Source organism: Dendrobates tinctorius, unplaced genomic scaffold (assembly GCF_039654945.1).
Source record: "Dendrobates tinctorius isolate UK_male_01 unplaced genomic scaffold, ASM3965494v1 ptg000184l, whole genome shotgun sequence".
Classification (NCBI taxonomy): domain Eukaryota; kingdom Metazoa; phylum Chordata; class Amphibia; order Anura; family Dendrobatidae; genus Dendrobates; species Dendrobates tinctorius.
The window spans coordinates 14,896,007-14,918,701 of NW_027361851.1; the positions used below are offsets into that span (position 1 = coordinate 14,896,007).

A 22,695-nucleotide genomic window follows, 5' to 3' on the forward strand; every position below is an offset into this window, starting at 1 on the left:
CAGTACTGTACATTGCCTAAATACGCTAAGTACTCTTATTTCTATTATTGTTTTCTTATAATTATTGAAATCTAGAAAATATTTCAATGGTCGATAAAATTATTTTATATAATCTTTCAACAGGAATCAATGCACAAGCTCGAAGACTACAGAAAAGTTGGTCTCGTGCAGCTTCTGGTGGTAATGCCCCATTAAGAGAGCGAGAAGACAGCACTTCCCTTCGTCGCAGTATAAGTGATATCAATTTAAACACCAAAAAACGTAGAGAACGCAAAAGCATTAAGAGTATGGTGGCTAATGATCCAGACCCTGGTCAAGATGGAGGACTAAATCCAAAAGATGGAAACATGCAAAACTCAATAGAATGCAGTAGCAGTGTAGATGGTTCAGAGGATGCTACTGATCAGATTGGTTTAGATTTTGAACGCCTCTCTCAGTACTTAATTCAGCCACCTACAGATCATCCATACTTCCTCCTTTTGCAAGGATACAACAAAGATGTGGTAACTACTTTTGCACTACTTAATAGCATTATGGTTATTCTTGTTTCTTGTGCTATAACATTTTCCCCAATTCTGGTAAAATGTCCCCCACACAGGTCTCATTTTTTCCTTCTCCTGCACACTTTAAAATAGAAGCAAACAATTTTACTCGCCTTCCTCGCTCCCACAATGTATGGCTTCCTCTTCTGTAGCCAGCACAGGAGCCGGCATCTGACTGTGGTGTTCCCCTACGAGTAGTGCATGACTACTACTGCCATGCGCGGCATGTCACTGGCAAGCCGACTTCTGTTGTCGGTATGAGATTGTCCAGCAGCGTGTAGTGCAGCATAGGGACTTGGGGAGGTCTGTGCGACACAATACCTTTCACCTGAAAGCATTACCAATGACCCACATACAGGTGGAATTGGCGTCTGTGGGCCCCCTGCAAGACAGGCCCTGTTAGGGTCATACCCTCTGCAACCATAATCATTACTCCCCTGATTATACATCTATAGATATACAGGACATGTACAGATGTTCCCACCCAGATACAATATTCATCACTATTTACGATTAAAGATTCTGCATAATTATAGTCTTGCATTAAAATACTATTTAATTTAAAATTATTAACATATCGAAAAAATAAGCTAAAGCAAAAAAATAGGCAAGCTTTTAGCTAGGAGAATTTTCTAATCATGCCACATGTGCAAAAAGTATAAAATAAGTGGCAAAGAATAAAAAATCAGCACTGATCCAATGGATTCATGTTGTGACAGGGCCTCTAAGTCTAGAATATGAGATTATGGATATTATTGGGAATTACCCCTTTTGTAACATTAAATCAGCCACTTCAGGCTCTGTCATGTAAATAATAGCCAGGATGTCTACCGGGTACAGTATTTCCTTCTTTAATTAGAACATTTATAACACATTAACCCTTTAATTACTGTCATGATCCCAGTGCAGGTTTTTGAGCTGAACGTCAGGGGTTAATGTCTGGAGCTCAGTGCAGGTTTTGACCTGCACACCTGGGGTTAATGATTGTGGCCTCTTTCTGGTTCTGGGAGAGCTTCTTAAACCCCTGGGAAGCTCAAATCCCTGCCCTTTTGCCTTTGGCCGAGTGTGCTGACCTCTGTGTGCCTGTTTGTTGCTATAGCTTGTTTATATGGTTCTGACCTGGTTCTGTTTCCCGTTGTGAGTTTGCCTGTTGATTCTGTACTGCGCTACCCTCTCTGTGTATGACTCATTGCCTGTGATCTGACTACTCTCTGCTCGCCCCTCTGGTACCTTGCAGCTATCTCTGTGTATGACTCATTAGCTATGTCCTGACTATCCTCACTGTCTATGCCCCTTGGCAACTTTGTCTCACAGTTACCCTGCTAGGAGTTCTCTTGCAGCTCCTAGCTCTCTGGAGTTTAGGCCACGCCCCTAGCAGTCACCTGCTTCAGGTCCTGCGGCTCTGAAGTACGCATCTACTCGGCTGCTGCCCGCTCCACAGGTATCTTTGAGCACAGTTCGCTTTACTCAGGACACACGCACTGGCTCAGTGAGCAAGTTCAGTGCGGTGTTTCTGACAATTACCACCCTATTTGGGAATGTAAGAATTTACTGGGATCAAATTATCAAAGGGCTTTTTTACAGTGTCAGGATCTTTTTAAAACCAACATTGCAATTTGCAATGACTAACAACGCAGAGTCTGAAATGTGTATGCCAGGCTAAAACTCCCTGCAAATAAAATGGGATCTCCCGCATGCGCAGTAAACCTTGTCCAACTGCGGGCAAAGCCGAAAAGCAGTTGTGCGCATGCAATTTGAAGGCGCACACACAAAATCTGTACACAAGCTGCAATATTCACGGCAAGGAATGTGTACAGCAAGCCGAGCAGGGGTGGAATGAGGGAACCAAAGCAAAGCCCATCGGACTGGACCAAACACATTACCATACAGCGTGGGAGCAATAAAAAAGGTTTTAATGGGTAATACATGGGGAGTCAGGGGGTTTCAGAAATAGTTGTGGAACGCATAGCTGGCACTCCATTAACTGATATTTTTAGCTGGTAGGCCAAAAAAGAGGTGACAGGTTCCCTTTAACCCCTTGGCACAAAATTATGTACATGTATATCAGTACTGGTGTCACAATGTTTGGAAGGGGGTTTAGGAGCCGGTCTCCCTCCACTTGCGGTAGGTGCTGGCTATATTACATAGTAGGCAACTGTTTCTAACAGCACTGAGCATAACCTAAAAACTCAACCTGAGGAAATCCTCAGAGCGGGTAAAAATGTGTGCAGCCGGCTTAGGAGCTGAGACCATTATATAGAAGCCAGCTATGTTGCCCAGCCAGTAGCTGTCTCTAACAGCAGCAACCAACACTGAACTCTGAACACTGCTGTTATCCATTTTGATGGCACTTTCAATCTATGACAGCAGCATTAAAATAGAACCATTGCCTTTCTCACCTGTTCATCACAATGGAATCATTGCACATCAATGAGTTAGTATGTCAGCTATGGGTCTGTTAAGGCTAAAATTGCTGCCATATGGGAACTTCTGGCTGAGCATCAAGTTTCATAAGAGACTGTCATTTTCACTACATACTGCAATACAGATGATCACACTGAAAAAGTCTGGGCCATAAAAATAAAAAAATAATTTACCTGTACATTAAAGAGATGAAAAAAATGTAATACAATTGACAAAATGTTGTGTCTACCCCAAATTGATGTAAATAGAACAATCAGCTCACCAAGAAAAAAAACAGCTTTCACTTGGCTCTATCCAAGGGAAATTAAAAACATTTTTGGTCTTGGTGACACAAACAAATTGTTTTAATTAATCTACTGAATTTTTTTTCACCACTTAAATAAAAAATACACGTAAGTCTGCAATTGCTGTAATCATACTGTTTACAGGTCCAGAAACGATTGTGGAATTGCATTTTTTCCCTAATTCATCCCACATAAAATATTGTTCCCATTTTTAATTGTAAGGTAAAATAGATGATGCCGTTCAAAACCATAACACTAGTCTTCTACAAGTTCAAAGGTGTCCATTTTTTTCCTCTTACTTTATTGATGTTGCTCTCTTGAGAATTCAGTAATTTTTTTGTATGTTTTTTTAAATTCTGCTATATGATTCCAAAGAAATTGACCTTTTATTCAGTGCTACTTTTTATATGTTTTTGTGAGCGGTGCTGACAGGATATTTATGCAGAACAGCCTAAATACACATCCACAGAGCAACATCACATTGTTAAAGACCATACAAAATTACGCCAAAAAAAAGGCTCATATCTCTTGAACTAAATGACAGATTTAAAGTGAACTGGTTAGCAGGATTTTGCTAAGTAAACTACATACACTGTCATGTTGGCACTGTTATACTGATTAATGATACATTGTGATGAAATCTATCTTGTGGTTGGTGTTTATTCTGTATTTGGAGTTTTCAGTTAATGAGATTCTCGTGCTCCGGAGCGGGTCTTTATTTGGTGCTCTGTTCACATATTCATCCTTATGAGCTCCTATTTTACATTATGTATACAATAGCGTTGGCTATGAAAAATAAAATTACTTCAGCACAATGGCACCGGCGCATGCGCAGTAATACCTATAACTTGATGTAGGAAAAAAAATTGGTTGCAGCAAAATGGTGCCATCTATCAGCAAACAATAGATGCTACTGCGCATGCGCCACCACCAGCGCCATTTTACTGAACTTTTTTTTCAAAGTTGACACTATTATATGAAGTATGTAAAGTAGGAAGCAGGTCACTGAAGGATCAGTGATCTGTCATAAGCCCATAAGGATGGATGTGAAGAGAGCACCAAATACAGCCTCGACCACAGGTCCACCATGAAGCACGAGAATCTCATTAACTGAAAACTACCAACATAGATTAAACAACCGCAAGATGGATTTCATCAAGCCAGGTTACATCTTAATCAGTGTTACGGCGCCGACCTGACAAAGCCTGTAGTTTACTTAGCAAAATCCTGCTAACGGGTTCACTTTAAAGAAAAATAGGGATAATCAGTGGAGCATTGGAAGTAAAATAAAAGCAAAAACTGGCCACTTTTGACTTGATGATAGGTCTTCTTTATGTACTGTATAACTTTTTTTTACCAAGACAAAAGTGCTATTCTTGTCTGTAGGCTGTTTCTGAAATTGCAGCTAGGTTCATTTGTATAATTGTAGATACAATACATAGACAATAGCTACATCTACCCTCTGAATAACAATCTACCCTTCTAGGATCAACCCTCCTTAGAAAGTTGGATAACATACCTTGATATATGCAATTCAATTTCTTATTTCAGAGAAATCTACATTTTTCTAATATGCAAATGAGCCATTAAGATCCATGAGCTGGGCACAGATCTCTCTGATAATCTGCCTCCAGGGCTTATTCTAAATGAAAGAGAATTTTACCACTGTGACCAAGTACGATACGATACACTTTATTGATCCCTAGGGAAATTATTGTAATGTAATAAAGTAATGACTGACACTTTGTTCTCATAATCACACACAGATCTGTACTGAGATCAGAACAAACACAAAACAAGAGAAGTGAACTTTGCCTCAATAAAAACATTTGGGACAGCACTTTTCCTCTCATAATGCTGTCAACTCCACTGCAGAGTTGTGCCTAACTATAACTAGCATGGCACAACAGAGTTGAACCTTGTCTTATTACAAACACAACAAGCACATTTGCAGTTGTCTTCTCACAGAGCTGTGAGCTCTGCTGTACTGCTCTCAATCACCCTGGCTGCCTGTGATGAAAGCTGAAGCACTATGAGAGGACTGCAGCTGCAATTGGATTTGCAATGAGACAAACCTTACACTTCTGTTGTACTGTGTTAGCTCTGCTATTCTATGTTAGTTCTGATCTCACTGCAGAGTGATTATGAGAGCAAAGTGTCAGTCATTACATGTCTCACAGTAGTAGCGCCCTCTTTCATTTAAAATAACCACTGGAGGCAGATTACCAGGGAGATCTATGCCCGGCCCATAGATCTTAACAGCTCATTTACACATAAGAAAAATGTGGATTCCTCTGCAATAAGACATCAGATTGCAAATATTAAGGTATCACTGAATTTCATTTTTTATTAACAGCATACCCACATAGATGGCTTAGGAAACTTGATCCTACTGACAACTTCCTTTTAAGGATAGCCCATTTAATTTATAATTTTGTATGCCTTTGAAAAAAAGGCAGCTTTTAAGAAAGCTATAATAAGTACAAGCTTTAATGATAACAGCTAATAATAATAATGTAGCTATACTAATATAATACTATAGCTATAGTAATAGTAGTAATAATTATTATCTAAGCTATAGTAATTTGCTTTTTAATAATGTTTAATAAATTGCTTAATACAAATTGCAAGTTTTATAAATGTATTTCTTTTGTGTTAGGACTTTGTTATATATGTGATGACACGAAAGAAGCATCTTTTTGGAAGAGCTGAAAAAGCTTCAAGAGACAAGGGTCCTTATGTTGATACTTTTTTGTCTGCTCCTGATATACTTCCTCGCCACTGTTGTGTATGGCGATTGGATTCTTCAACTCAGAAGAATATAGTCCGTGTAAGACCATACCGAGGGGCACTTGTTTCGCACAATGGGGGAGTCCTCCAAAGAGAAGCCGAACTACATACTGGGGATTTGTTAGGGCTTGGAGAGCACTTTCTGTTCATGTTCAAAGATCCTAGAGTAGCTCAAACACGTCCTGCCTGGCTTCCACAGTCCTGGTCTACCTCTGGGTTAAGTGGGGCATTTTCATGCCAGATGTGTGGCAGATCACTTCAGGAGCGTCAAGAGGCTGTTCAGGCCTACATAGAAAGTAAAGATTTAATCTTACAATATCGCTCTCAAGAAGAAGATGCTGTGTTAAAGGAGATTATTGAGAAATCTGGTAACTCGAAAACTGAATTTAAACTAGCTCCAGCATACCTCTTTAGTCTATGTATTGAACATTCGACCCGAGCTTTGGACCCTGGACACTTTCCCAAACTTGTAATGAAGATTGCCACCATGATAAAGGAAGTTGTTTGGGTAAGACATTTAAAACATATATCAGCCTTTTGTTTAAATATGCTGTGGAAATGGTGATGACAGTTTGTGTGTAATCTGGCATCTTTCATTGTGAACTCTTTCCATTTTCATAAGTTCTCTCGGAATTTCCTTACTATGAAAATGAAAGAGAATTTTAACCTCCACAGAGCTGTTAAAGGTCTAATGGTCGATTTGTCATAGAGCTGAACTGTTCACTCACATTTTGTTCATAAAAAAAATACTTGCAAAATCATACAGCTGTTTCAATTAACAGAGGAATAATAACCCCAGACTTAACTCTAATATACAATATACTTGTCCTAGAAAATACACAAGAACATAGCATCAGGATCGTTATTTTTTTTAACAATCCCAATGGAATTATTGTATTGTATGTCCTATTTGATTAGGTTTTTGTTTAAAGTGAATGTACCATCAGAAGACGATCTATAGTTTAAATCAGGTTTTTTTTGGTAAAGGTATTTCTTACATTTTTGGTGCAATATATTTTTTCCATATCACGATCTGTATTAAAAGTAAAAAATTGAATTCTTGCAGTTTTCACACTGGCCACCTATCGCTATTTTATGCTATAACTTCCTTTTCAGGAAATTTACTTTAGCTGCAATAACCTTACTCAGACCCTATTTTTTTTATTGAAGCATCCAATGAGTGTGTGCAAAGCTCATTGTGAAGAGAGGGGGAGCAAGGTCACCTGTGACATTACCTTTTATGAATGGTGGATCTCATGTATAGATGTTACCTGTCACTGTAATCCTGCCTCTGATGATAAAGCGCACCCTTAAAACTTTTTCTGAGAGGACAGGATCACTGCACCATGTAAACATTGCGGTATTATTTAGTTCCAAACATGGCCTACCTTCCTCTCATGCGCTCTGTGCATTGTACAGGATGCTAATACATGTATCTGCCATAGCTGTGTCATAATTTGCCAGTATGTGTCATTTAAAAACAGTGTGGGAATTTTTTCATATTTTTCAAGTTTAAAGATTCAAGTTCATTAACTTCAAACTAAAGTATAAGCTTTCATTTTGATCCAGAGAAGCGTAAAACTCCATGATTCAGATGCTAATTTCCCCATTTTAGGGGAAATGGAGTGCCCAGCTAGGGCAGTGGGGTACTTGGTACTGGGTCTCTTCCTTAAAGGGACAGTATCACAGCAGCGGTGACCGGGTCTGTGGCTCTGGGCGTTCTAGTAAAAGGGGAATATTTACAGGGGATGAAAATAAAGAGTTTTTTGTGGTAAGAGTTCATGACGCCACCTGTGGTATCTCGTCAGAGGCGACCAGCCCTGCAGTGCAGATCCTCTGGTACTGATGATGTGATGCAGCAGATTTGAAGTAGCTCTCCACAGTCAGAGCTGAGTCCCAGGGCAGATAGAAGATGTTGAGAGATGGTGGTGATGTAGTGTGGAGCAAGAGATGTAGTAGTGTTGAGTTGGTGACGCAGGAAGAAGTCAGATACACAGCTGAATGCAGCTCCAAAGCTTTACTCACAGTTATGGTGGGCACAGATGCCCGCTTGGTACTGCGTCCTCTGGGTGAGGAATCCAGCCAACTTACAGATAGATAGAGAACACCATTTCCAGAACTCCCTGTCAGTATGTGCCTTCCCTGGCCATCTCCACAGTGCTGCTTTCCACTTTCCATCAATCCAGCACCTCACAGTCAGTGTCCCAGGCCAGCTGCCGTGGATCCTGTCGGATAACAGACCCAAAACGTTTCCTTGATCCTTTCTGGCTGCCTTTCTGGGGAAGATAACTCTGGTAGTTGGCTGTGACCTCTAAAGCTGCCACAGCTGTCAGCTTCCTAGCTGAGTCCTGTTGTACACTCCACTAGGCTAGGGGCCAATACCCTTCTGCGACCTGGATTTTCCCCCACCTGATGTCCGTCAGCCTGGAATGAGCCCCAGGGGAGCACACTCTCCACCCGTGCCTCTGGGAAATCCCTTTCCCCTTCAGGGAGCTTCCTTCAGTCCTTCAGTCCATACCAGCAGCCCCTCAGACCAGGGGTCTGCTGCACAATCATATCTCTTCCCACCTTCCCCTATGGGAAGGTTGCCTATGCATGTCTTTCCCCTTCTTCCCCTACAGGAAGACTGATCCTAACTTCCCTTCTATTCTCCCGCTCTAACTCTCCAGCTCCACCCACTTTCTAACACCCTTTCCTGTCAGCAGTTAGGAGCACCTGCTGTCCTAGTGTATGGTGGATGCAGTGATGTTAGAGCCAGGTCAGGTGTCTCCAACTTACCTGAAAGGTGGGATACCACACCTCTGGGTGAGGTGCAGTACCTCTGTGGTGACCGGACCCTCAGGGGCGCCACAGAAACATTCCTTCCTGACCCCACATATGGCAGCATAGTTACCTGGATCAATGCCTAGAATCTAGGACATAAGTAATACCATATTTTTCAAGAAAGGTATTTTAGGCCTTCATAAGGAGAGTTTGTTTAGCAAATCGATTTGCTGAATGTCACGGACGAGGTTTGAGGAACCACTGTGCCATGGACCGCGGAGAGCCTGGAGGGGCGTGACTAAGCAAACACCAGACTGTTCACTAGAGCCTCTGATGGTGAGGTTATACTTGGCTCCCGATGAACGCCAGAGGCCAGTACAGGACCAGGCAGGATCTGCACCAGAGTTCAGCAGGCAGGATCTGCACCAGAGTGCAGCAGAAACAGGTATGCAACTTTACGCAACTTAGATCGCAGAGCAGGAAGGTTGCTCAAGCACCTCCTCAGTGAGGAGGAAGCAATATATACATAATGCCCCACAGCCATTGGCTGGGGAGAAAATAGCAAGTGCACACGCTGGCCCTTCAAGAGGGTGGGAGCATGTGCGCGTGCTCTAAGGACATGGCTGGAGGCCCTGCTGGAAGCTCTGCTGGAAGCATGCAGAGCATGGGGAAAGGAAGATCTGACTGCAGCACGGGTGAGTAAAGTAACATGCAAGATACCCTGCCTGTCAGAGCAGGGATCAGGCGTGGTGCTAACAGTACTCCCTCTTTACGCCCCCTCCTCTCAAGCCATCGGAGGAGAATCGGAGTGTCAATGTTCTCCTTAGTCTCCCAGGATCTTTCTTCAGGACCAAATCCCTTCCAGTCAACAAGGAAGAAGGTCTCGTCTCTTACCTTCTTCATGGCCAAGATGTTCTCCACCTCAAAGATATCATCCGAGGCAGTTGGCAGAGGCGTGAGATCCTTGAAGAAGGGGCTCAAGATGACCGACTTCAGCAGAGATATGTGGAAAGAATTCAGAATCCGTAATGAAGGAGGCAACTTCAGTTTATAGGAGACCTCGTTGATCTGCTTCATCAATTCTAAAGGCCCGATTAAACAAGGACCCAACTTGTAAGAGGGAATCTTCATCCTGACGTACCTGGATGAGAGTCATACCTTGTTGCCGGGGCGGAAGCACAGAGGGTCCATGTGCCTTTTGTTTGCATGTCTCCTCATATGGGCGGAGGATGCTTTTAAAGTGGCTTTGGTGTCCTCCCACAATTTAAAAAAATCCTTGGAGAGGACATCTGCCGCAGGAACATCAGAAGGAACTGTAACAAGGAGGGGAACCTCGGGTTGCCGACTGAGCACAATGTATAAAGGAGGCTTTCCCGAGGCTTCACCAAAGTGATTGCTGTACGAGAACTCTGCCCAGGGAATCATTGTGGTGGGCATTGATGAATTGTTGCAAGTAGCTGCCCAGGACCTGGTTGACACGCTCCACTTTCCCTTTGGACTGAGGGTGATAGACTAAGGAGAAATCCAAGATGATGTCCAGATGTTTACAGAGAGCTCACCAGAATATGGAAGTGAACTGCAAACCTCGATTGGACACAATGTGACGAGGAAATCCATGCAGGTGATATGTTTGATGAAGCTGTCAGTTCAGGAGCAGACGGAAGAGCATACAACGGAGTAAAGTGCACCATTTTGGAGAAGCAATCCACAACTACCCAGATGACAGTGCAACCCTAGAATACAGGCAAATCTGTAATGAAGTCCATTGCTATGAGCTGCCATTAACCAGATGGCATGGGTAACGGCAGGAGAGAACCCATAGGAAGTTGTCTAGGGACTTTATTGCTGGCACAAATCAGACTGGCAGCCATGTAAGCATAGATCTCCCTCCTCATGGATGACCACCAGTAGTGGCAAGAAATTAATTGTAGTGTCTTCTTTTGTCCTGCGTGACCAGCCCCATGACAAAACTCGCTCCCTCTTGGATTCAGCCACAAGGGTTTTTCCTGTGGAATTTGCGACAGGCATCAGCTCTGACATTCTTGCCACTGGACCTGAAATGTAATAAAAAGTAAAAGCGGGCAAAAAACAAAGACCTCCTGGCTTGGTGTGGATTAAGTCTCTGAGCGGACTGGAGGTATGCCAGGTTCTTATGGTCCTTGCAGATGACCAATGGGTAGACTGCGCCCTCCTCCAAAGTCATCTTAATGGCGAGTAACTCCTGGTCACCGATGGAGTAGTTTTGCTCTGGAGCGGAGAAGACCTTAGAGAGGAAACTGCAGGACACGCAGCGACCTGAGGAGGATTTCTGAGTGAGCACAGCTCCAGCCCCTAACGAGGATGCATCCACCTCTAAGAAGTACTGTTTATTCAAATCCGGACGATGCAGAAGGGGAGCGATGGAGAAGGACCGTATGAGAGCGGAAGGCCTCTTCAGCCTCAGAGGACCAGTTCTTTGGATCGACTCCTTTTTGGGTCATAGCAGACAAGATAGCGGTCAGAGTGGAGAAGTGAGGAATGAATTTTAGATAATAGTTAGCAAAGTCAAGGAATCTCTGTATTGCTTTGACTTCAAAGGGCAGAGGCCATTTAAGGATGGAAGAGACTTTCTCATGATCCATCCTGAGTCTGGTGTCTGAGATAATGTAACCCAAGAAGGGAAGGGCAGATTGTTCAAAAATGCTTTTCTCATATTTGGCGTAGAGTTGATTCTCCCTAAGACGTTGAAGAACTTGCCGAACTGCTTGTCTGCGGGAGGCCAGATCTGGGTAAAATACCAAAATATCGTCCAGATACACAACAACGCAGGAATAAAGCAGGTCCCAGAAGATATCATTGATAATAATAATAAATAATAATAAATTTTATTTTTATAGCGCCGACACATTCCGCAGCACTTTACATTTCAGAGGGGATTTGTACAGACAATAGACATTACAGCATAACAATAATCACATACAGTAGATTATAACACATACCAAGAGGAAAGAGGGCCCTGCTCGCAAGCTTACAGTCTATGAGGAAAGAGGGAGACACGAAAGGTGGGTGGTAACAGTTACCCTGAATTGTATGGACCAGTCATAATGTTAAGTGTGTAACAGTACAGACACAGAGGGCTAATGGAGGCATAAAGCATGTGGGAACATGATGCGGGGAACCTGGTTATGGTAAAACTTTTGGCTCTGCCACACAGGGATAGATTAGGTTAATGTGTTGGGGTGGTAGGCCAGTCTGAATAAATGCGTTTTCAGGACACGCTTAAAATTGTGGGGATTGGGGACTAATCGTATTGACCTGGGAAGTGCATTCCAAAGAATTGGTGCGGCACGTGTAAAGTCTTGGAGACGGGAGTGGGAGGTTCTGACTATTGAGGATGCTAATCTCAGGTCATCAGCAGAACGGAGGGCGTGGGTAGGGTGGTATACTGAAACAAGGGAGGAGATGTAGGGTGGTGCTGAGCCATGGAGGGCTTTGTGAGTGAGGGTAATAAGTTTATACTGAATTCTGGAGTGGATGGGTAGCCAGTGTAATGACTTGCACAAGGTAGAGGCATCAGTGTAACGATTGGTGAGGAATATGATCCTGGCTGCAGCATTCAAGACAGATTGGAGGGGGGAGAGTTTGGTAAGAGGGAGACCGATTAGAAGAGAGTTACAATAGTCAAGACGAGAATGAATAAGAGAAACAGTAAGAGTTCTTGCAGAGTCAAAGGTAAGAAAAGGTCGAATTCTAGAAATGTTTTTGAGGTGCAGATGACAAGAGCGAGCCAGTGATCGAATGTGGGGGGCAAAGGAAAGCTCGGAATCAAGTATGACCCCAAGACAGCGGGCCTGTTGCTGGGGAGTAATAGTGGAACCACACACAGAAATGGCAATGTCGGGTATAGGTACATTAGTAGAGGGAGGAAACACCAGGAGTTCAGTCTTTGACAGGTTCAGTTTCAGATATAGTGAGGACATGATATTAGACACAGCGTTTAGACAATCGCCGGTGTTTTCTAGAAAGGCTGGCGTGATGTCAGGAGAAGAAGCGTATAATTGGGTGTCATCAGCATAGAGATGGTACTGGAAACCAAATCTACTGATTGTTTGACCAATAGGGGCAGTGTACAAGGAGAAGAGGAGGGGACCTAGAACCGATCCTTGGGGGACCCCAACAGTAAGGGGAAAATGAGAGGAGGAGGAACCGGCAAAAGATACAGTAAAGGAGCGGTCGGAGAGATAGGAGGAGAACCAGGAGAGAACGGTATCCTTGAGGCCAATGGAACGGAGCATAGTGAGGAGGAGCTGATGATCCACAGTGTCGAATGCTGCAGAGAGATCCAAGAGAATTAGCATGGAGTAATGACCATTTGATTTAGCTGTTAGCAGATCATTAGAGACTTTAGTGAGGGCAGTTTCAGTGGAGTGTAAAGAGCGGAAACCGGATTGGAGAGGGTCGAGAAGAGAGTTTTCTGAGAGATAGCGGATAAGACGGTAGTGGACCAGGCGTTCCAGGAGTTTAGAGATGAAGGGAAGATTAGAGACAGGTCTATAGTTAGCGGCACAGTTTTGGTCGAGGGATGGTTTTTTAAGTAGTGGATGTATGATGGCATGCTTAAATGAGAAGGGAAAAATACCAGAAGAGAGAGAGAGGTTAAATATTTTAGTTAGGTGAGGGGTGACAGCAGGGGAAAGGGACTGAAGGAGCTGTGACGGAAATGGGTCACTGGTGCAAGTAGTTGGGTGAGAAGATGCAAGGAGCCTGCTTACTTCTTCTTCTGTGACTGGTTCAAAATCAGAGAGTGAGTTAGATGCAGTGGGGGAGGGAGGACGTGCATGGTATGAGGTGATTGGGAGATAATTTCCTGTCGGATCTGGTCAATTTTTTCTTTGAAGTAATTGGCCAGATCGTCAGCTCGGAGCTCCGTGGTTGGGGCCTGTACTCTTGGATTGAGTAGAGAATGAAAAGTGTCAAAGAGACGTTTCGGGTTATTGGACAGTGAGGTGATGAGGGTGTTGAAATAGGTTTGTTTGGAGAGGTGAAGGGCAGTGTTGTATGTTCTAAGCATAAACTTAAAATGGATGAAATCTTCGGGTAGATTGAATTTTCTCCACAGACGTTCGGCGCACCTGGAGCACCGCTGCAGGAAACGTGTTTGCACCGTGTGCCAGGGTTGTCGCCGTCTGCGTTGTGGTGTTCTATTTATAGGGGGTGCAAATTCATCCAGGGCACTTTGAAGTGTTTCATTTTAATGCTTCAATGCAGAATCAGGACATGAGAGGGAGGAGATAGGGGCCAATGAAGACTGCAAGTTCTTCATAAGTTTCTGGGTGTTAATGGCCTGTATGTTTCTATAAGTATGGACAGTGGGGGTGACCTGAGCAGCCTGGCAGTTCTTGATAGAGAATGAAAGAAGATTGTGGTCAGAGAGCGGGAGAGGGGAGTTTGCAAAATCATCCACTGCACAAAGCCGAGAGAAGACCAAATCGAGGGAGTTTCCGTCTTCATGCGTTGGAGAATTAGTAAGCTGCGAAAGGCCAAATGAGGAGGTTAGAGATAAAAGGTGAGTAGCAGATGGGGAGAGGGGAAGAGCAATGGGGATGTTGAAATCACCCATGATGAGGGTATTGATGTACTCTTGAAAAGCTGTGGGTGCATTACTGAGACCGAAGGTCATCAGTCGGTATTCATAATGTCCGTCCCTGGTGTTGAAAGCCGTCTTCCTTTCGTCTACCCGGTGAATGCGGATTAGATTGTAGGTACCTCTTAAATCTAATTTGGTGAAGATCCTGGCACCTCTTAATTGGTCAAAGAACTCAGGCATCAGTAGAATAGGGTATTTATTTTTCACTGTGATCTGGTTGAGACCCCGATAATCTCTACTGGATCAGAGTGATCCGTCTTTCTTTTTAATGAAGAAAAACTTGGCTCCAGCAGGAGAGGAGGACTTCTGAATGAACCCCCTGGCCAAATTCTCCTGAATGTAGTCTGACATAGCATGTGTCTCATCTGGGGACAGAGGGTAAATGCAGCCTCTAGGGGGTGTAGATCCAAGAATCAAGTCAATAGGGCAGTCACAAGGCCTGTGGGGTGGCAAAGTCTCTGCTTCCTTTTTGTCAAATACATCGGCAAAGGACCAAATGGGCAGACAGCAAACCAGGCAGTAATGCTGGAGAAGATGGGGCCTTAGCCGGACGTACTGGAGCCAGACATTTCTCATGACAGGAATGTCCCCAGCAGAGCACCTCTCCAGTCCAACACAGGTTTGTGCTGTCTTAGCCATGGTAGGCCTAAGAGAAAGGCATGAGACGTGGGAAAGAACATAGATGACTATCCTCTCAGTATGAAGCATCCCAATACGGACCTCAAGCGGCTCAGTACCTATACGAACCATCTCCCGAAGAGTTCTCCCATCGACAGATGTTATTGCCAGGGGGGTTCTTGAGCAAATAAACTGGGATTTGGAACTGATCCATGACAGCCTGGAGGATAAACTTTCCTGCTGCCCCAGAATCCAAATAAGATGACTCAATAAACTGGGATTCACCTGTTGTCACAGCCACAGTAAGGGTCAGGCTTAGAGAGATGTTTTTTTCTGTCTATGGAGGCCTTTCCTACTGACCTTAGATGCTGGAGCTTCCCCAGCCTCACCAGACAAGCTTGAATGTAGTGACCCATATTTCCACAATACAGGCCCTGGCCTTTAGCACGGCGATCCCTCTGTCACTGACTGGCAAGGGCAAGACTGTCAATCTGCATTGGTTCAGGTGAGACCTCGACAGAGGAGGGTGAAGGAACAGGCAGCCTTTGAAAAATTGTAGCCAGGCGCTGCAGTCCTCTTTCATGTGCCGCCTCACAGGCATGCTCATGGAAGAGAAGGTCTATATGGATGGCGAGGGAGATCAGGTCGTCGAAGGTAGTTGGTAGGTCTCGACCGGCTAGCTCATCCTTAATGTCTCCAGAAAGCCCCTCCCAGAATGTTGCTACCAAAGCTTCTTTATTTCATCCGAGTTTGGATGCCAGAGTGCGGAATAGCACTGCATAATGTCCCACAGATGAGTTGGACTGACGTAAATGAAGAAGAGCGGAAGCTGAAGATAGTTCGCCCGTGTTCATCGAATGCTTTGCTCAAAGCTTACAAGAATGCAGGCAAATTGGAAAATTGGAAATGATTGGGTCTTCTGTCTCCCATAATGGGTTCAATCACTCCAGGGCCTCGCCTCCAAGGTGCGACATAAGGAATGCCACATTTGCTAGGTCCAATGGGAAGTGGTGAGGAAGGAGTTCAAAATGTAGCCGGCACTGATTGATGAACCCGCGGCAGAGCTTTGGATTGCCATCAAAGCGTGGTGGAGCTACGAGTTGGGGTCCTGGACCTTGAATTAATCAAAGTCTGAGGAGTTTCTGGAGAAGACACGGCTCCTTCAACATGCGGGAACTCTGGAGAGATGTTTAAGGCCTCCAACTTGGTAGTCAGGAACAGCAACTGCATGGGCAGCTCCTCCTCTTGGTACTGTCACGTGCCCCGTCCTGAGTGACACGGCCAGCAGGCTGGTAACTGCTACAACAGAACGCGGCACGTGTAATTGTCCTATGTGATGCGGCCCGCAGGCCGGTGACTAATACAATAAGACAAAGGGAATAGGGAAAACCTGGGTAATAATAACAATGGTGGCCCTGCATAAGCAACAGAGCAAAGCTAAGTGGTGTTTCCCTGTTTTGTCACTTTTCCTTATGTGTGTTTAGTGCAGTGGTGGGATTAGTTTCCGCACCGACCAATTCCCTAGTGAGGGTTTAGGTGCAGGACGAGTCAGGGTTTTGAGGTTCCTGATCGGCGCCCGGTGCGGAACCGGCCTAGGGAATGTTAGGAGTGTAGCGACACTGACTCAAGGGAGTGCAGGAGGTCTCCACGTCCCCATTCCCTATCGCAGGGCCACCATTGTTATTGTTACATGCATGACGACATCAGGTTACCATTGGAGCGATCAGGACCCCGCATTATGCCGTGGGGTCTCCGATCCAAAGGCAGAGGGGCTGTCAAAGCTGCAAATATTGAAATTTAACTTGGTATGTCCTCAACTAGGTTTGGATTGCAGTTGCTGTATTTGCAATATTAGCCGTACATAGCCGAACGCCATTGGAGACAATGGGAGTACAATTCTGTATGAATATGGCACAAATATGGCAAATTCAGATCCTACGATCATTTTCCGAACATATTCGCTCACCTCTAGTCATTTACAACACCTATTAAAAAGAAGAGGGCTTAATACTTGCCCCTGTGGTACCCAACTCTTAACTGTCACTTAATCAGAGTGTGTTCCTTTAATGATCATTCTCTGCTTCCTATTACTGAGACAGTTGTTAACCAAGTTGGATATATGTTCCCTTAGTCCTATTGTTCTTATCTACTGTGTCAACCTTGCTGTGTGCATCAGATGAATTTGAATGGTCCACAGACAAAATTTCTGGCCTTACCCCGGTCCAGTGAGGAAATTACCTTGCCATATAAGCTTATCAGATTAGTTTGGCAGGACTGATTCCTCATAAATCCATATTGATGCTCGATTACCATGTGATTTTTACTGAGAAACTCCAGTAGAACATTTTTTGAAAAACCTTCAAATATTTTCTCTACACTAGAAGATAAACTTTTAGCAATGTAGTTTCTGGCTCAGTTTTTAATGTGGCACATTTGTTGCTGGATAAGGTATGTGATGTTTCATGAAGAATAGCTATAGCTTTTCCTGAGTAATTCCTGCAGAGAAGAATGGAATACATTAACTGATAACTATTTCCTTCATCCTCTTTAACTATTTTACTGAGATTATTTCATAGAGGTCAATTCTATCATTTTTGAGTCTCTATCATTTAGTTGATGAATGTATTTGGATTATTTTTACTTTCCTTGGCTATGAGTCTTACTGTCTTAATCTTTGGCCATCTGGCAATTTTGGGAAATACCAGGGTCGTTCAAGCATCATCCAGCACAGTATCAGCATCCTCTTGGTGCAATTTCTGTTAACTGCGACAGAGAAGTAAGCCAGGGCTAAAATTTGCAAAATACTAAGCAAAATACTAAACAGAGGGTGCCCCAAGAGGGGGGTGCTGTTTTTTTTTGCAACATACAACTGAAGGGTGCAGAAGGGAGGAGAGTGAAGCTGAGTAAAAAGATTCACAGGATACTGTATTCTGTGGGTGCCAGACCAGATCCCTTCAAAGCTCCTCCAGCTGGCATCCCTAGTTAATATTTTGATTATTAGGTCCAGTTTGACATCTTGACTAGTGATGAGCGAGCACTAAAATGCTCGGGTGAGCGTTGCTTGGGTCGAGCAAATTGGAATACTCAGGTACTCGGAGAGAACAACGAGCCCAATGTAAGTCTATGGAAGAACCAAACATTTTTACTGCGATCCCACCCAGGGGTCCTTTCAAGATCTAAAAACGTGTGAAAATGGTGGAAACACTGCTCAAATGACACGGGGACATCATGGGGATCGCCCCTGGAAGCATTACGGACTCCTAGTTCACAGCTTTAAACAATGTTGTCAGAGTTTCACACTGTTTTTACCGGTGCACCAAAAAACATATCAAAACAAAACGAAAAAGGATTTTGCTGGGAAATATGTTAAGGTACATCCTTTCCAGGTTAATGACTTGTATATAAGGCAAAATAATTAACCCCAGACCAAAATGTTCCTCCACCACTTGGGATATGTTCAGACGCAGCGTTTTTGAACCGTTTTTCAACTTTAACATTGCTTTCAACCAATACAAATGCAATCACTGGGAAATGTCATTGTAACATTTTACAACCCTAGCTGGCCATGTGGTGTGTGACACATAAGCAGACACATCTTGTTTCATTTATGAAGGAGGGACTCTTAAAGTCACAGAGCCTATTTTTACTGGGGCATCAGGCGGCATTAATCTTCTTAAAGGGCCATTATTAAGCAGTGGGTCTCCTAAACTGTTATTGCCCATGCAGCGAGTGGATGGGCTGCCAAGAATTACAATGCACCCCAATACCCCATTCATGAGAGGTCCAGGAGAGCTTCCAGAAAAAATGTTGCATTGAATGCAAGGCCTGGCTTGCCCCAAAGTTATATGCACCCCAATAACTCAATAATTCAAGCCACGTACTGTATGGCCACCGAAAAATCCACTTCACATTATTCATTTGATAATCCCAAACTCTTTTCTTATGCATTGACTGCAAGGTCTGCCCTCCTACCAAGTCATGTGAACCCCAATAAGCCTTTGTGTTAAAAAAATGCGTATTCTTACATATCATATTCAAGACTAGTTACCAGATGACAATGTTCTTATAAAAAAATGTAGTGCTTTAATTTGATTCTTCCATCAAAGAAAAGATTATTACAGAAAAACATAAAAACAGGTGAAAAAGAGAGATTGTCCTTTTGTTCATAGCAAAACTTGTATCCTTCTTTTCCTGGAACTCTGAAAAAGGCGTCTGTCCTGTATTACGTAGCTTGTCTCTTGAAGCAACACATGGTGATTAGGTTACATACCAGCTGTCCATTCAATATCGTCCGAGCAGAGCTGTCTCCTTGAGTCTGTAGAAAAGTTGTGGGAAGCAGGGTGTGTTTCAGTCCGCGCTGCCGATATTCACAAATCACCTGGGATGCAAGATGTTGTAGCAGTGTACTCCTTTATTTCCTCCTACGCGTTTCGGCACCCTTCCTTGCACCTTCCTCAGGGATATCAGGAAATAAAGGAGTACACTGCTACAACACCTTGCATCCCAGGTGATTTGTGAATCTCGGCAGCACGGACTGAAACACACCCTGCTTCCCACAACTTTCTGAAGGTTTTTCCACGTGCGAGTGGTTGGTGGAGGTCCTGCAGCAGCTGATTCTGTGATATGCTCTCAAGCCAGTTGTGGGTTACACAACTGGAATAGGTGAGTGGAACTGTATTATACCGCTCATACTTCAAGTGTCACTAGTGATAGGGCACTATTGCGCCTCTTGTTCCCCCCACCATTTTTGTATTGATCCTTGAGTCTGTGTCTCATGGTGGGGAAGGAGAGAGCGAGCGACCCCTAGAGCATGTCCCAACATATATATCCATGTGTCAGAGCACGTGATTTCTATATATGGAGTTGACTTTTACCATGAGCTAAAATAACCTATGTAGTGTCAGCGAAAGCAATGCATTCAGTACAGAACTGAGTGTAATAAGAAATATAAATACATATCCAATTATTAATATTTAACAATTCCCTTTTGAGGGTGAAAGACATTAATTGGAACCCTCAAAATATAATAAGATCTTCTTTTCTTCTTCTTTGGCAAAATAATTTAATATCAATAATAATAATATCAGATTATTGTTATACGTACTCAATGACATAATTGATGTGAATTCATGTTATGGCAAGCCGTGAACAATATTCATATAAAATATGTATAATTATACTTCCCTAAATCTAAATTGAAGCATCTCAGGTCCAGTCATCATCATCCAATGCATCTGGTCTTCATTTTGATGTCTTCTGTCTTCTTCTTGGTTCTTTTTTTTAGAACACAGTCTTTATATGATAATTTCTTTGAAAATAGCATATAGATGTTGTAGAAATCGTGTGTGTCAAATCAAAGTTCATAAATTCAAATGTTGATAAAAAACAAAGTCTATAGATGAATTGTAGCTTTTAATATCTGTGCATTGTCTCCTTTAAAAACCTGGACTTACATTGGCTCGCCTTGGATATTTCTGGAATCCTCCATCCGTACTGGTCTTTGAACAGGTGTGATGTCTTTGGTCAGCAAAGCAAGGGTTAACATGACTCTTCCTTGCTAAACATAGCACCAGTCCTTAGTCCTAATGCACAGGACACATCAGGGTTGTAGCTTCCTGACAATTACCTTCATTGTTCACCAGCCTTCATTGAAGCTTTACAGGTGATTGAAAACTACTGAAACTTGATAAGAACGTGATAGCACAGTTCATCTCAGCATCAAAGGATCATCGTCCGCTGTAATTGTTACTGTCAGTGGTGGATGCTTTAATCGTGACTGTCAGTGGTGGATACTGCACTTGTGACTGTCAGTGGTGGATACTGCACTTATGACTGTCAGTGGTGGATACTGCACTTGTGACTGTCAGTGGTGGATACTGCACTTGTGACTGTCAGTGGTGGATACTGCACTTGTGACTGTCAGTGGTGGACACTGCACTTGTGACTGTCAGTGGTGGATACTGCACTTGTGACTGTCAGTGGTGGATACTGCACTTGTGACTGTCAGTGGTGGATACTGCACTTGTGACTGTCAGTGGTGGATACTGCACTTGTGACTGTCAGTGGTGGACACTGCACTTGTGACTGTCAGTTGTGGATACTGCACTTGTAATTAACACAGTCTATTACTCAGAAATCATAGCTTTGTTACCTTCTGGGACTTCTGGATCGCATTTTTCTTCTTGCAACTGGTAAGAATCAATTGAATTTTGAAATATGAAATGTCTTTATTAACGTAATTTCAGTATCTTGCTTGAAGTCTTCATTCCTTATTCTATACCAAATCTGGTAATTTTCCTAACCCATAATATCACAGCGTACCATAGCAATCAGTAATATCCATATAATTATTATCACAATTTGTACCATACATAGATTTCAGTGTTTGAAATAATAAAACAATAATAAGTATTAATACATTTTTTTATGTCATAGGTGTAATTACCTTTTTCAACCCATAGGTGTCAGTGTGTTTTATGTAACCAGTGTTTTCATCTTTATTAATAAAGGGGAATATATTTATTATACCAATAATATGTAAGAATGTATAGCCATGAACCAAAATAAGAATATATGAGTGAGTGAATGAATGAATGAATGAATGGATGACTGAAAGAATTGCTGCATATAACTCAGAATTGAAACATTTTCCTTTGTAATGGAATCATGTCATTGCTATAATTAATGAAGCAATATTCTCATAGTAGATATTACTTTATTAAATATTGATTTTTTTTTTTGATTGACAGGAAAAATAAAAATTTAAGAATTAAAAATAAAAATAGAATAATAAAAAATGAAGAATAAAAATAAGACCTTTATGTTGATACCAAATGCTGAGTAGTTATGTCCTCAGTAACACATACCCATGATCTAGATTATTTCATAATTGTCATAAACTTGTATTACCAAAATATTCAAATTATGCAACTTTGCATGTAATACTCTTCTTAGCGTAAAGAAATAACTCTTTATAATACTTAATGTTATTATACCCAATACTTATACCATGGTACCTTATTTATATTTCTTCTTTATTAAAATTTGTGAAGAAGAGGTATTAATCAAATGTGATGATGTAGTCAGGATCAAAAACACATTTTCCCCTTAATACCAAAAAATATTGTTTTATGAAATAATTCATTTATCAAAACCAAAATTAAAAATAATTAATTTATAAATTGTGCAAATTTATACTTGCTTTATACCATATTTGTCTGTAGATGTGTAACCATCTATGTAACCATTAAAAATAAAATTGAATATCATAAAATTATCCTTTGGAAAAATTAATTTAAATGTAGATTTTCTTAATAAACCATTTTGATGTGCGATTGCACCTATCCACAATTAACTAAATCAGGAGAAATATATGTTGTGTAGATAATTTTTCATTATATATCTTAATATTCTAATAATTTAACTGATCTGTATATTTCTTATAAAGACAAAGTTTTTTTTTTCTTGCATACAGAATCCTGAGGCCTCTCATACATCAAACGTATCACATTACTCTCTAAGCAGCTGCTCATACACGCATCTGTCATCTGTCACTCAGACTGTGTCACATATAAGTTCAAACCAAATTATTCCACATATGAAGGTGTGAATACATGAATGTAACCCAAAATTATTATCCTAATTATCA

At 42.3% G+C, this 22,695-nt stretch overlaps 1 protein-coding gene across 3 annotated transcripts in view; it reads left to right on the forward strand.

Annotated features, from left to right (window-relative positions):
• RASIP1 (Ras interacting protein 1) overlaps positions 1–22,695 on the forward strand; it is a 452,478-nt gene that overhangs the window by 183,576 nt on the left and 246,207 nt on the right. For all 3 annotated transcript variants that reach the window (XM_073552118.1, XM_073552119.1, XM_073552120.1), the window contains exons 4-5: positions 124–503; positions 5,910–6,548. In XM_073552118.1, coding sequence (XP_073408219.1) covers positions 124–503; positions 5,910–6,548 — 1,019 coding nt within the window. The remainder of the gene's footprint in view (positions 1–123; positions 504–5,909; positions 6,549–22,695) is intronic.